Source organism: Falco punctatus, assembly GCF_963210335.1.
Source record: "Falco punctatus genome assembly, chromosome: 3".
In the NCBI taxonomy this organism is placed as follows: domain Eukaryota; kingdom Metazoa; phylum Chordata; class Aves; order Falconiformes; family Falconidae; genus Falco; species Falco punctatus.
This window is the reverse complement of record NC_137582.1, coordinates 45801420-45817986: the sequence shown is the minus strand read 5'-3', so window position 1 is coordinate 45817986 and position 16567 is coordinate 45801420. Positions and strand designations below refer to the sequence as shown.

At 39.6% G+C, this 16567-nt stretch overlaps 1 protein-coding gene across 2 annotated transcripts in view; it reads right to left on the bottom strand.

Moving 5' to 3' along the window:
- Positions 1–16567, bottom strand: part of CA8 (carbonic anhydrase 8) — a 48438-nt gene that overhangs the window by 15823 nt on the left and 16048 nt on the right. Inside the window, exons 4-7 of one of the 2 annotated variants that reach the window (XM_080380410.1) lie at positions 8723–8818; positions 6258–6320; positions 4858–4906; positions 2120–2232 (exon numbers count right to left, since the gene is read on the bottom strand). In XM_080380410.1, the coding sequence (XP_080236536.1) occupies positions 2120–2232; positions 4858–4906; positions 6258–6320; positions 8723–8818 (321 nt within the window). The remainder of the gene's footprint in view (positions 1–2119; positions 2233–4857; positions 4907–6257; positions 6321–8722; positions 8819–16567) is intronic. The other variant, XM_080380411.1, reaches the window with a different exon arrangement.

The following is a 16567-nucleotide window of genomic DNA, read 5'->3' as shown; positions in this document are numbered from 1 at the left end:
ACCACATCCTCTTATTTTCCAAAGACAAATCATTTCTAATCTCTCCTTAAACAGAATCTCATAGGCACTCATGCCCACATGCACAAAGAGGCCAGATACTTAATTGCAGCCAAAATGCCAATTACACGTTAAAATCTTGGATGTCTAGGCTATAGCAAAATATTCTGGCACCTCCAAAATCTTATCTGGGGCATTCTGGAAAACTCCCTGTCCTTTTGAGTTCAGAATCTCAGATTCACCATCTCTCATTTACCTCTCCCCGTATTTATTCCCAACTGCCACCTGAAAGCAGTATGTGATGCAAGTAAAATAGTTATCCTACCTTGGCAAAAGTCCTTCATGTTCTTCGTAAGTCTTTTATGCACAACCTTGCCTTTAATGCTGCTGCATTTGTAACTACCAGTGAGGACTTTTTTTCTAATTGATGCTGATCTACAACAAGTACCAAGTATCATACCTGGCCTAAGTCCATTCCAGTCTCTCACTCTGCTGCAGTGCCACATCTCACCTGCATACTGTGTCAAAGGCAGGGAAAAAGCCCCTCCATGTCCTGTGCATGCCCTTCATCACTGCAATGTTCTTGTTGGATTTGCTTTACACCAATCAAAGTAACGCAGCAACTCAAACCAGCTACCCTTCACCTATAGAAGGCCGTGGTGATGAATCACACTCTTATCCCTAGGCACTATGGGTCACATTTTTCCCCAGGCACACTATTCTCTTCTGGAGACTTATCCCTGTCACATCACATTCCAACATCTTGTTTGCTTATGGTAAATGAGTTTTAATGTTAACTAAAGTTGCATTTCTCTGCTTTTTCTTCTTCTTTCATTCACCCTCTCACTGTCTCCCACCGCATACGGATGGCTTTGTACATTGACTGGATTAAAAGGGAATAGGCACTATGAAATCTGCAACTAGCACAAAATAACATATCCTACAATGTCTCAGTGTAATAGCTATGGTCTTTATACTGCTGATTAAGTCCTCTTACCTATCTATATCACATCTGGACAATTAGCTGCCAAGTTACAAAATGCACTCTGTCTTTAAAAGTTATTCTGAAACTAATAATGCCAGCACAGATCTGTTTCCATTTACTCAGCAGTAAGCAGCCAAGAGATCTGTCATTTCGTAAGTAAATACCAGATTCATGATGGGATACATTTAAGTTGCAGCTACCATAGAAATAACTTTATTGGGAGCTATTGCTTTTAAACTATGATTAGAACTAGAATTCAGTTTTCATATGAAAAGAAATACTGCCAACTTCAAATTGTTAAAACTGTTCAAATATTGTGCTGGGATTACTAGAAAAATGTTAGATTATTAAAGCTGAAATAATTTAAACCTGAATTTATCACCTTTTATACTTTTTTCCCTTCTGTCTGCACGTGCTTCAGAGCAGGCAATGAAAATTAACACATTCACCTTCAAGAATTCTAGATAGTTTCACTTAAATTAAACCTGTATTCCTCCAGCTGGGTTTTACAGACTGTGGGAGGATACTCATCAGGAGTTTTCATTGTTTTCACTGGGATTATTTGTAAACAGATTTGCAATGTTTTCCATGGAAAGGCTCACATGACTGTTAGATATAATTTAAAAAAAAATCACCTTACAATAGATAGCTGTGAAATCAAATTTAAATAGGTAGTTTCTATTTGACATTATAAAATACTTAAAAAAGAGCAAGGTAAGTTAAATATAGTTCAATGCAATCTAGGTAGTCTGTATTATGTTAACATTTTTCATTCTCCAGGACATAGTGTCTCCCTGTGCTTTTTTGTTCCTTTAACATCAAAAAGCAGTGATATTTGAAAGCTTACAATTACAAAGAAATGAATTTCTTTTGCCCATTGACTTCTTTCTTTCTTTTTCTTTCACTTAAATAAAGAATTATTTTAAATGCAGATGATAAATGATAACAAGGTTTTTCATCTCTGACCTTTACATTGCTTTCAGTGACTCAAAAGGCTTAACCTTTACTTGAAAAGCCATGTACTGATCTAATGGGATCTTCAAGGAGAACAGATATAATGTCCTGATATATGTATTTGCACGCTATAACCTTTAGCTCATAACCATATTCCAAGGTCACTTTAAGCACAGCTGTTACCTGCACTTGGGACACAGTCAAAGGATAACGGAATAATATCCAGGTGACACCTTCACTGCAGGGTGGAATGGTTAGAGAGCCCTCATACACCCAGTAGTCACGCAGCAGAGGATCTGAAATGAAAAGGAATGTGGAATTTTAATGGCATTAAGGAAAATAATTGTGGTTTTCAATTAAGACAGCTTATGATAGCCACGGGCTTGCTGATATGATGAAGTTAGTATGCAGTAAGCTAAGGTGTGAATTTATAACCTGCCAAGCACTGGTCACGACTTTCTTATGGGAACATACACGAGCTTCTGGTCATTATATTACAGTAACTTTCCCCTGTAGATGAGTCTTTTAAAGTCGAAAATACCACTTTATAGCTGTGAAAAATAACACATGCACAACTCCTTAAACTAACACAGAAAATAAATAATATGGTGGGAGAGAACTCCTGTTAGTATCAGAAGCTACAAGAGACATCCCATATTGAAGGCAGAGGAGCTGCTGTAATCAAATTTTAACCAACTTTTAGATTTAGGGTACATCTCAAGGATTAATTTATTTTCATTTTTTAGAAAAATTCATTGAAAACAGCTCAAGCCAAACTCTTCAGTTCTCAATTCTGGTTACGTGTTTTTTGAGATGCACTGGTGCCTCCTAGCTTTGGAAAAGTGGGTTGAATTTCACAGGAGAAATAAATCAAAGTTTATTTAAAAGTAAACTTCTTCGTAAGTTTATAAACTAATAGGTTTATGAATAACTGTTAGAATAAACAGTTGTCTCTCAAGAAAATGTACAATGGTTTGTCCAAGCAGGGTTTTAACTCTACATACAACACATTTTACTTTAATTATTTTAATTCCTCAAAGATTCCAGTCACACCGCACTTCATAAAGTGAGACTACACAGAGCTTTCATTTACTGCTGTAGGCCATACTCACAAACGACTTCCTGACACAGCTTGAGAAGTACAGAGAGGAAACTGCCTGACTATAAAAGAGGGAACAAGAAACAAACCTAGAGAGGAACTGGAGACAATGAGTAGTTAATCATGGCAGGGAGAACTAGGGGGAAAGTTGTGACTAGCATGACAAGGACAGAATGGGAGACTGGAAACAAGTAAACTTGCTTGGTTGACCTAACCTGTTACTGCTATTTCACTACTAGCTCAGAGGAATATCAGTAGAATTAAATCTTGCCAATAAAGCCTGTGATTGTCAGTGAATGGATTTTGTCTTGTTGGTGTAACTTTCTTTCTCAGTTAGGGAATTACATAGCAAATCCATTGAAAGCAAGTTGCATTATCAAACACTCAAAAGTTAAGAACTGCAAGAATTATTTCAGCCTGTCCTGTGCATGCATGCATTGTGATCCTGTCTTGTTACATGATTATGTATGTCTTTTCTAGAGAACTTCTCATCATTTACTTGCAAAGTAATGATTTCATTTTGAAAAGCATCCAATAACATTTGGATTTCTCAGCACAATGTGTGGCCCTTGGTCTTCTTTTTCCCATGCTATTCAAATCCTTCTTGTTAGGAAGGACCACTTTTTCTCATTTTTTCCTATTTCTAATGCACTCATTTCTTCAGTGTCAGAGTGCTTCACAAAAATGAATTAAGTTCTCCTTCCAACAACCCAGTGTGGTGAGGAAGGATACATTACCCCCACATTTTAAAGCTGGGGAACTGAGGCACAGAGAAGTTAAGGTCAAATGCATCTATTCATTTGAGGTGTTTGATACGAGATGCTTAGAACCTGATTTCTCAGAGTGGTTAACTTTCTATAGCACTTAATGCAGTCAGAGCACTGCTCCCATTGACTTCAGTTGGAGGTGTAAGCACTCAGCACTTCTGCAAATCAGACCCCATGATCTCAAGTCGGGCACCTAGAAAATGAGGAACACACAGTTAGAGATGACTTATGAAAATTTTGGGTTATGTGACTTGATCAGCATCAAACAGGAACTGTGAGGCAGGGGTCCTGTAAAAAATAACTTATGGTCACAAAGTTAAAAGATGTTTTATAATGCATACGCATGAAGGGGCACAGGCGGCCTTAATTCCTGCAATTCCTAATTGTTGAGCACTTGACTTTGCAACCTAAACAATATTCTTTTGATATAACTAATATAGTTTAATGTAGGCCTGGATTACTTTGGAAAATTAGAGCTCTTGCCACTATGAAATGGAATTTAGCTCAGCAGGATTCCTTGCAGAAACATCTGTCTTGTAGAAATGCATTTTTTTAAGTCACATTTTTTTTCAAGACAAGGTAGAGGAAGTGGTTGTTCTTTTAGCTATATGAATTTGAATCTGCCTCCCTTTGTCACTACTCCTATGTATGCTATACATATAACTGTCACTGCATTATGGTATTGTCTTTTGATGCTGCCAAAATGCTACCTTGGTATGTGGGTAACCTTATGCTTCGTATTTTATGCCAAAGTAGAGAAAGGAGTACACACAGCTCCCTCTCTAAGTAGGATCATAAATAATCACGAAAACTAGCCACAGCGCTGCCAGCAGTGCATGGACCACAGTATCACATCCCACTCACAGGACGAAGGTAAGTTCCAAAGAGACTTCCTCATCCCTACCCCTGTTAGCACCACTAGGTGCAAAAATGCATTAACACCTTACAGGACTCGCTCTCCGGCTTGCAATTAGGCTATGCTTTAGATCAAGATTGTCTCAGCCTCTGCAATTAGCTAGTAATCCACACACACAAAAGAAAGCAAAGGCACCTACCTGGTAATAAAGAGTTGGGATTAAAACAGGGTATTGTTTTGGACTTTCCCTGAAAAAATGAATACAAATCAATCTCATCTCTAGCTTCTTATTAAAATGCTGATGAATGGAGAGGTAAAATACACTGTGTGTTCTTGTAACACTAAGCCTTGAATTTCTGCACAAATCAACCTCATTAATAGCCCCCATTTGTTCTTGCAGCTACACAAACATGGTTTTTTTATTGTATTTTATATTTTACTTCTCAGGTTATCTCAGCAATTTGTCAACTTTCTGCCTTTAGTACCTGGGCTCCTTCCAGGTCCCAGCCTTGAAATTCTCTACATGAAATTCACAGGTTCCATACAAAAGGAGTTTGAAAAACAAGGGCCAAAGTGAGCTTTTCCTTGGCTGACATGGATAACAGTTAATAAATAAAGCCAGTTCCACACATTTAATGCAATAAAATTTCATGAATGCCAAAAGTATGTTCGATGCTGACCCTGTGAAAGTCATTGGCATAACATACATACTGACAAGGCCTTTCATGACCTTCCTCTACTTGGCTGTCCTTTCAGTAATGAAACTGTATACAGAGTTCCATACACTATTTTTTCTCCGACACCTTCATAAACAATGAGTATTGGTAATATTAAAACATCATGACTGAAGTTTACCATATATTATTTGACTAAAAGGATATTTTCAGTTCCCTTCTAATAACAGCTTCTAATTTTTCTGTACTTGAGCATCCACTGAAGTGAATGGCTAATCTCTCCAGACCAATACAGAACATCCCATTAATACATCTCAAAATCCTTTAAAATCAAAAATAAGTATGATTATTTCTATGTTACAGACGGAGACCATGAAGCAGAGAGATGGAAGTAACTTGCCCAAGGTCACTTAAGATAGTATCAACATTCTGGAGAGCACTCCTATCTCCTCAGTCCTACTAGGTTATTATCCACCCTTCAGGATCCCCACACATAATCCACCCGACAAGACAGCATTATGGATTTGCCAGTTTCCCACTGCAAGTTACTATGGGAACTCAGTTCACCTCTTTTTTTCCTCTACAAATTAAAACCAGATACTGCGGCCAGTGTTCACTAAGCATACTGCAGTACTTGCATTCACACTGACTTAATGATAATCACTGAAAACGTAGTATTTGCAATCAGCTATCGGTACAGGAGATCCGATTTTCCAGCCACCAGAAAAGGAAGTAACTACAACAACTGTATATTATCTGAATACTGTAAAATGTTGAGGTTCTGGTGCAAGGCCACCAAATGATGGTTTTCACACATGGTTTACAACAGACATATCCAAAACCCTTCTCTTGGCTTCATACAGACCCATCTCTCACTTCTTCTCTCTGGTCAGTGAAGGAAGCATTTCTTCAGGCAATGCCTTACCTTGTACTGGATGTCCTGGAGAATTTCAGTTACAGCCTTTAGGCCTACATGCTCTTTTCCTATCTGAAATACAGCAAGCAAAGGCGAGTTTCAGTATTTTTCTATTTCAGAAACTGTGAGGCAAGATAGAGGGCAACCAGAACAGTAAGTTCCGTAGCCGTTTTTAATTAATATACACAACCTTATGTTAACCAAATACAAACATGGCAATTCTAAACAATTAAATCACTAGAAAGCCATCAGTCAAAAGTAAAAAAGGTGCAAATAACTTTAAAACAGAGATAGACACTCACAGAACAAGAGTCACAGTTAAGTCTGGTAAGTTTTTACTAACCCCGTTTTGCAGCATATACTGCATATGGAGTCCAAATCATGCAGCACAATGACATAAAAAAGCCAAGGATACAGTTTGTCCTTACCAGTTGTTGTCAGAAAATTACACAGAAAGGAACAGAGTAAACAAGCACAACAGACACTTTTTGAATTTGTTCCCACAATGCTACAAATCTGGCTCAAGGTATCTCTGAAGCTCAGAAGAGTTTTTCCCTGCCTGCAGAAAGCAGAATGGCAGTTCTCCTCCCTCACGGTGTCTCTGGAAGCAAAAGTCAGGCTTCCAGCAGCCTGCTGCAACACTGCCCTTACTGAACACTTTTGAGGCACAGAAGATGGGGCTTCCAAAAGAAATTCACTGTTTACATAACAGATTCATATTTTCCATGAACGTTGTTCACTCTGCACGCTGATTTCAGCTGCTCCTGATCTGAATCACCCATTCTAGGACCCTACCTTTTACCTTCAGAACACCACTGTCAAAACAGGAAGACTCAGAACAGCCTTCCACTTGATTTCTTTGCCAACGTGCACACGTACAATGTGAGGAACAAAGTGGACATGAGTGAGAATGGGAGAGCTAGACCATGAAAAATTTGTTTACTTTTTGTTTCTCTTGGAATGGAATGGCACAGTTGTCACTGGAAGGAAACAACCGAATGTCAGCAAAAGGTACTTTGTTATTTCTAGAAATTTAAGAGGATTTCTTTTTGTTTCAAAATGGGATTTCAATTTAAAACTTTCAAAGCGCATAAAAGATAGAGAAATAACTTCAAATACGCTGTCTCTAAATTAATAATCACCAAGGGTTGTCGCTTAAACCAGTGAAAATATTTTCACTGATCTTAAAAATGTGTTTGAGAACTGTGGTGCAAAACTTTTGTATTTCCATGCCTTTAATGGGGCGGGGGGAGCAAATTCCTCTCCCTCTTCCTTTAATAAACAGCATAAATACTACTTTTCCTTGGTCAGTTGTAACTATATGATGCTTTTCTCAGCTAATGAAAAAGCCCTTTGGTATGCTTAAGAGCTCTGATGAAGGTGAGAGACCAGAAATGGAAAACTTATAAGAACTTATATATAACTTTCTAACTAACTCGAAGGTTACCTCTGCTGGAATTAGAAGGTGACTTACATAAGCAATTATCACACAGCCCTCTAGGATACAAAACTGAAGACTTTCTAACTTCCATTTTTAGCAGTTCTATCTGAGTGCTGGAGCTGTAACCAATGTACCTTTAAATTCAAACAGAGGTAAAGCTCTAAGGCACTCATAAACTCGTTATGAAATATGACAAATTAATAATATCACTGTGAAAGAAAAACCATTTGATCTAAGCATGAACTCTAAACCTCTTCCTCCAAACCCATTTAAATAAAACAGCTTGCCATTTCTCATGAGGAGGATGAGAATTTCGTGTTTGAGGACTAAAACTGAAAATCTTTTTTATATAGAGTGTAGCCCTTGGAAAACCTTCAAGAGCAATTAGATTATGGGGCTAACTTCCCAGCTTGCGTTACACCTTGCCAGGAAGCTTTAAGCCTCCTCGTTGCAGGCTTTTCTGAGGGTCTATGGCAAGACTTGTAACACTCAGTCTGGCATCTCTGAAAAAGCTAATATGACCCCACCTCACATTTGTCCTCTATGAAGAAACACACTTATCCCTGTGTTCAGAAAAGTACAATTCTACTACCAGTTTTTGGCTGTGCCAATGAGATAGTAGGCTTTTATTTTTCCTCTTTCCTCCTCTCCTCTGTATATTTCCTCAACCCCTGAAGAGCAGGCCTGGCCAGGAATGGAGAAAAACACCGTACAGAGATAGCGAAGTGCTTGGACCTCCTGACAGCCCTCATGAGAAATGGAGATTGGATGTCTGCTTATAGCCAGAGTCACAGAGAGATGGCCGACTATCCTCTTCTTTAACTAACATACCTCAAATATCCTGTTTAAACAAAAATCACTTGTTTAACACATACACAGAAAAGATGACTGGGAAGTATGTTTTGAACAGAATACCAGCAGTCATACGTTGTTTTATTTAATGAAATAATCAAAAAATAAAGAAAATGAAAAGGAACTCATTTCCTCAGACAAATGATAGAGCATGGTAACAAGTGCAACACAGGAAACTTACCTGCACAAACAAAGCAATAATAGCTATGCCGTGCTTCTTCCCTACTGCCTCATCAATGCTGCTGTACAGTGTGGAGTTCCAGTGCATTAGATGAAGCTAAAACAAAGCAGTGCAAATAGACCAATAGAGAAATACGTTTTGTAATAAAAAACCACCAGCAGTTAATGTCAATTAATAAAGCCTCAGCACATGTGTGTGTGTGTGTGTGTGTGTGTGTGTGTGCATAAGAGAATGTATGTATGTGCATGCCTATGGCTGTGCATGTAAGTGCATTCCTATTGTAAACATCAGGAAACTCAAGAGAAAAAAAAAATCAGCTGTAGAGAAAGTGATGCATAGCCAGTTCCCAAGCATCTACAATCAAGGTGTGAATAACCGTGCTAGTAACACTAAGGATGATTTACCAAATCCCTCACTTTGAAACTGCAATAATATCAGCTAATGAAACCCACCAACACTGCCTCTCAACCAGCCACCTCTCTTCCAAGGCAGGAGTATGACTATGGACATAGGCTGTCCAAACACACGTCTGACTGGCTGACTGTACTATCTTAATGTCACTTGTCTCACATATCACCTCCCAAGATGAGTCACTCCAATGTCAGTAGTAAGAGTAGAAATTATTTCAGGAAAGGTTAAACATAGAGAAAGTCCAGCAGAGAAAATTGGCTGGAGGATCACCTTAGGGACAGCAGAGAAAGGGATGCTAAAGAGTAAAATATGAGCCCCCAGTTGCCTTCTTCCAGAAGGTAGCAGGGCCCGTAGGAGTTAATGCGTGAATATACATCAGGCAGCAGACACTGGATAGTAAACACAAAGTCTGTTCTGGTGAGGTGTCATAGCATGATTTCAGCAGTGGCGTTTGAGAAAAGTACTGGAAGAAAGACCAGCAGGTTGCTGGAAAGGAAGGAAGGAAGGGAGGGGAGGGAGGGGAAGGAGGAGGGTGGGAAGGGAGATGGGGGCAAGAGGGGAAAGAGAAAAGTGTTGGAAAACAGACTGAGGGAAAGAGAGAGAGAAAGGGAGGGAGGGACAGCACTATCTCCTGAGAGGTAATATGCATTTCAAACATGCGTTTTTCCAGCACTAATGCTAAAATGTAATCTCTGTGGCTGGGTCTGATAACATTGCAGAGCTTCAACATCCTAAGCACAGCTCCTTTGAAGTTTATCTGCCAACAACTTTTTCACATTCCACATAGATAAAACAGCTAAAAAATACAAACTCTTAGATTTAATTCCTGTTGTAAAATAATGATCAATGTTTTGCTCCATCATGTGCCTAAGAAGTTAAAATGTCACCCTGTTATCTAATATTGTTTCCACCTTCAGCAAAATCAGTTTTTAAAACAGATAGTGTGTCTTCCTATTTTGTGTTTTATTTCCGCACAGTAACAGCCTCTGTGAAATGCTTACTGCCCCTTAGACAATAGGACTTCACTTGGGCATCTCAGCATTTCAGAATACCAGTTCCTCAAGCACTCACTCTCCCCTTATTTACTCTCCAATGGGAATTTTGGGCACCCTTCTTGATGACTGTCACTGCAAAATTCAATACAAAATTTTAAATGAACACATTTCAAATTTAATTAAATTCCAAACTATCATACAAATAATTCCATTCATAATGATCAAAGGCATCTGCTGATGAACACGAAACATTTTTCTTAAAAAATATAATAATTCATTTACACATAAGAACACTAATACAAACTTATTTGCCCATGGCTACAAAACTTCTAAACATACAAATGCTCTCTGTTAGAACTAAGCTATTTATTGCCCATGGATTTACTTGGTGTCATGTATTTTTTTCATCTATACAAAGCTTCATTACACATTTCATTTGCCTTCGGCTTTTAAAGGAACAAAACCACAGGATCAAATAATGAGATTTCATTCTCCAGCACTCACGTCAGCAGACACAGAACTACCATCACCCAAGAAGATGAAGCCAAAGCACTGCATTTTCCGACAGGAGCCTGGCTTTTGCATCAGCTACCCACTAGAGGGGGCGCATGCAATCCCACGATCCTCACCAAAATCCTAACGTTCAGAAGGAAGCACGAAAGAAAAAGGGTGGGCTGAATGCAGTCGGGATGGCAACGTCCCTGGTGCAGCGAGAACAGTGCTGCATGCCACTGCAGCTTGGCTGAAGTGTCAAAGCAAGCTTGTCCTTTGGTGCTTGGACCAATAACGCTGAGGGCAATCGCCGAATGTAAAGAGACCATGCCTTTGACTGTGTCAACAGGCAGGTCTTGGCTAAAGCTGCCATGGCATTCAGTCTGTTACATTCCCTTGGAGGTGAAGTCTAATCTGAGATTTGTCTGCATTCTGAAAACAGTGGGTTTTTTCCTGAAGATTTGAAAGGGAAATGCTGAGCCTCAGCAAGAGGAAAATGAGCAAGCGCTTCAGACTGTACCAGCAATGACCCCAGTTTATCCAGAAACAGGCTGTTGTCCTGTCTTAGGCAGCAGGCTTATCAGGGCACAGACTTTCTTATGATAAGGCTATATGTAGCAGTTAGAAAAATTACATCAAAACCTATGTGTGATACCATAAAACATTAAGAGGTCTAGAATTAGTCTGTGTAGCAGCATAAACAGCCTGACGGGAAAATGTGCTGCGAAATACACTTAGTTGCTGCAGAAAAGTGGGGGACCACAGTGCAAGAAGCCCTGCAGCTGGAACTGCTTTCCAAGGAACATACCTACTGGCCAGCACCTCTTCCCACATCTCCAGAGGACATGGGAAGAGTAAGTTAAGTATTAGCTAAGCATTTTAAGAGTATCTTTAGGTTCCAGAACTTCTTCCTTTCCACCAGCTCAGCAGAGGTCAGGATAGTCTACTAAAAAAAACAAACCATAACACAAAGACAAAAAAGGGATGTACTTAAAGCTAAGGTTGACACCGCTATGCTAGGTTCAGGTTTAGTAATCAACTGTACTGAAAAAAGGTACTGAAAGAGGCAGTCAGCACTTTCTGGTCCAAAGGTTTCTGTAACTTTGAGTTTCTGCTCAAGGATGCTTAAAATACATAGTAGGCTTCTTGAAACAAGAATCATCATTTTGTACTGGGCTGTTAAAGCCCAAGGTAGACCGAACTGGTCTGTGTTTAAGATGCTACTGTGTTACTTTCTTAGAGGTGGTGATAATTACAGTGCATTAGTAATCTATTTTTTACACAGCAGGTTGTAAACTTCCCGTCATAAACACTGTCATGCCAAGTAGTATCAGCAGGTTCATAAATGGATTGTACAAATTATGGAAAAGTCCAAAAACAAACGCTAAAGAGAAAAGGTAGAGATGCCGCCTCTAGCACTCCTACTCCCATGACGGTAGATGACCGGGGAGTTCAACAAAAAGTGGTCAGGCTTACGCACTCTCCCTATAAAGCATCCTTTACTGACACTGCTAAAGACAGCATACGGGATGGCCGCTGGCTTGATCCAGCAACATATCTATTATGTTCCCATGTTCTGAATCAAGACGGTATTCAGAATAGCTATTCATAGAAAAGGCTCTGTCATTAGGTATTCACACACTGAAATTAGACATGCAGCTTAATGGAAAATAATGATTAATAATGTAGTATTTCCTAACAACAGGCCAGCAGGCCTCACATCTTTTGCCCTAACTCTTATAAGCCTGTGCATGCACAGTGAAACATATAAAGAGATGTCAACATGCACTTAAATAAATGGAAGTCAAATCAAATCAATTCTTCTAGAGCAGGAAAAATGTAGCTCACATGGGAGCTGGGTAAGTACACGAAAAAGTGATTCAGGAAGGGAAATACTAACAAGGAAGTAGTAAGGCCTGAGTACAGCAAATTGTTGCTTTCAAATTCTGTCTTATCCTGTGTATTTGTGTGGTTCTCTGGAGCTGTTCTGCCTTCTGTTGGCTCTTTTTCTGTTTGTAATGTGACATCAGATGAAAACATCAGATAACAGTTTTTTTAAAAAAAAAGATGGCAAAAGTCTACAAACATTATGGAATTTGAACTCTAGAGAGTACATTCCACAGACAGCATGGCCTGTAGCTCTTGTCAATATTTATGGCAATGACATACGCACAGAGGAAAGACCCCAGTGCTTTTACAAATCTTGAAACTGTCAACATAATGTCATGCCCATGCACACTGACAACTTCATAGCCATGCGTCTGTACCTTACAAGCAGCAATAGCTAGACAGGCTTATTAGATTAATGCTCTGTATTTTGCTAACCTTCAGTTTTATGTTATTTTGAGACAGCTATATAAAAAGCGCATACTCACAAGGGGTGCCAGTTTCCAGTATGAACATAACCATGTGAGGTTCTTTAAATAATCAGCTGCAATCTATTGGCAGCTTACCATTTTGTGGTTTTCATCCAGAGTACACACAAGCTGCACCTGCCTGTACGGCAGGAGAGGCTCTGCTCAACTTGATAGCTAATGTTTTGGTACTCGGCAGTTATGACAGTTCTAATACAACCAAAATGAGTCAGCTATGTTGTTACCGATTATCAGTGCCTGGCTCAGCACTCCAGAGAGTCTGTTTTTACAAAATAATCAGAAAGGTATGAGAAACTCCTTAGCACTCAAAAAACACATTTTTCTCTTGGATAAAAAAATAATTTGGAGCCTTTTAACACTCCATCTGTAAATCAAAGAATTGTAGCAGTGAATTCCTTAAAATCAGATAAACTGAAAACTCATGAAGGCAAATGATAATAAAGGCTGATAAAGTTGATTTGTACTCTGAACAGCTGGAAAGACTCTCCTTCACAGGAAAGCTTAAGAAATTACTCCAGGTAGCAGAGCAAACCCCACAGATGGAACAAATTCTCAGAATCTTCTCAATTTTCATACAGTCCCCACTCAACCAGGAGACTACCTATCCCAGTCCTAATTTCCTTGCTTATGAAAAGCTAATGCTGACACTAACAAGGGGCCTGCCTCAAATCAAGACTTTCTCAAAACTGAGCAAGGACCTGAAATTCTGGCTTTAAAAACAATAAACAAATGAAAACCCTACACTTAAATCCATTCCTCTCTCTACCACACATATATCTTTTATGTCAATGTGAAAAGAAAAGGCCTGGGACAACAGACTTTTACACAGAATCAGAGTGCCTGGGATGACAGATTCTGGCAGGAATCAAAGTTGCTGTATATGACCCAGCACATTTATCTGTTCTGGAAGCCAGCTTCTCTCAATGAAAAACAGAGTTACAAAAACACATACATTTTTCCCCTGTCTGGGGCACTGGCTACTCTATGTAAATCTGCAGGACCCTAAGCTCACAAGAACAAAAATGATCTTTTAAGCTCTGTTGCTGACCTTACTTCATTCCCCGCTCGCACATAAAAACATATAATGACAGGATAATTTATGTTGGAAGTGGCCTCTGAAGCTCAACCGTCTCCTTCCCCCATTCACAGCAATACCAACTTCAAAGTTAGCTACTAATTCGAAGTCAAATCAGGTTGCTCAGGCTCTTGTCTGACTAAGCTCTGCATATCTCCAGCGATGGAGATCCCACAACCTCCCCAGGTAACCTGTTCTGTGTTGGACCTCCCCCACAGTGGAGATTTTTTTGTCCTTGTATCAAATCAGAATCTCTCTTGTTGTGACCAGCATCCCTCGCCTCCCGCCCATCCACACTCCCCAGGAGTCTCTGTTCTGAAGCCCACACACGAATTGCCTGTGGCTGCCACAGTGATGCCTTCTGATTGACTCCGGACCAATGACTCTTTTTCAGACCTTCTCAGCCATCCACCTATGTGAATGACCATGTTTCACCTAAGCTTACTTTCACCTAAGCTTACCGACTCTTGCAGTGTCAGGAAAGTTGCTACTAGCTCTGTCCCTTACTGCGACAATGCTGTTGTGCATCTGTCACCCAAGTGCCAGACCAAACATGGGACAGGCTCATTCCTTACAGGAAAATACACTCTGTAATAAATCACAGCTCATCTTTTGTTATGACGTATCTGATTAATGGTAAGGGGAGAAGGACTCCGCTCCAACATTTCTGTACACTTATATGATCTTAACATTACAAACTTGCTATAAACCTGCACAATCTAGAATGACTTGCTGCCACAAGGAGTCCATACACTGTAACTGCTTTCTTCATGAACATTTACTGCAAAACTACTGAAACCCTAATTCGTTACAGGGGTCCCTATAAAACACTTTGCAATGTGCAGTGTTTCCACTGGCTAAGCCAGGCAGTCTGGAAGAAAGCACCAAGCCTACACCTCGCTGGAGTCAAGGAAAAATGTGCCAACAGTAAAACCCCTCCTGACCTCCCTGGCACCAGAACCAGGCCCTGAAAGGGACTTACGTCTGATAAAACCACCAGCAGCTGAGGCAGCAGAAGGCAAAGTGAAACAGCTGCCCAGCCTGGGTGTTGGTCCTGCCTCAACCTAATTGGCAACCATAGCCCATATTGCAAGAGCTTGTGACACTGGGGATCCTTCTGTTAACAGGCTCCTGCTTGTGCTCTACATACAGTAGAAGACCGTCATTCTTAAATAATTCCTTCAGATCTGCATGTTAAACTATTAGAACATCGGACTGTGACACTACGTCACTAGGCTTGCTTGAATCTATGCTGCTGTTGCAATCTCCCATTCTACTTTTTCTACTCTCTACACTCTTACTCTTTTACCAAGGAGCTAATTATTACAAAAGCTTATTTCTACAACACATGCTGCACCATGTGTAAGTTAATCTTCTGGGAAGCTTTTTTCCTTCGTCAGAACTAGGTTATACAGCTACTTATTGCTACCTGTGCAACTAGAAAATACAAGGTCCAGAAAAGGCTGCTTAGTCTAGTAACATTACAGGACAAGAAGGCATCTAAGGATGAGAGATAGGTTACTGCTCTTATATCTTCCCAACTCTTATTTCAATTCATACGGGCTGTACCTCAAAAGACTAATAGGTGAATACTACATCACTACATCTTAACCAGAGTTGCATCTAAAACATGTGAATCTAGAAATTTCTAGCGTATTGCTTTTTGTCATATTTCTGTCACATCTGAGAGACTGGAGCTGAAACTCTGGTTTGATTCCACTTAAATATCATCCCACGGATTAAACTGCAACCCTAAAGTAAATTAAAGCAGATTTAGAGCTGCTCTGCTAAAGATTGTAGAACTAAGAACTGTTCCAGACTCACCCAAGTTTGTTAAGAGTTCAGTGTAATCCAGTTTCATTCACAACATGCCTTAAAAGCTGAGAAGGGAACAGCACAGGTGGGAAACTGGTTACCTAACTAGGGCCACCATAAAGTCTTTTTCCTGGTTTGACAGAGATGAAATGAAGCTGAGTATTTCAGCTAGTAATAATGGAAGGAAACACAGCCTAGTCATACAATAATGACATGTAATTTCAACAACACAAATACAGCACATCACAGGAGGACAAAATGTGGAAAAATTGTGTCTTGCTATTATTGATGTACACAAGAATTTATGAGTTGATACTCGACTTGGCACTGAATTGTTTCAGGAAGCAATTGAGTAAGCTGTTGGCAGTGACCATAATATACAGTAATTAAGATCCAAATCCTCACAAGGGGACAGAACCAAGGATATGACCAGGGCACACAGCTTCAAAAAAAGTGATTAAAAAAATAGAAAGTTAGTTATTAACAGCCTGAAGGAGAGGTTTAGGAAATTAAAGTTAATGGAATTGATACAGAGGCTGTTTGAAAATATCTTGGGAGAACCAGGAGTACGTATACATACTCCTGGCCACAGAAAAAAGAAACAAAACCCCATAAAGTAACAAACTCTGGACAGTTAAACATTACAGTTCAGTCAAGGTAAATATGTTTCCTTTGAAAATGC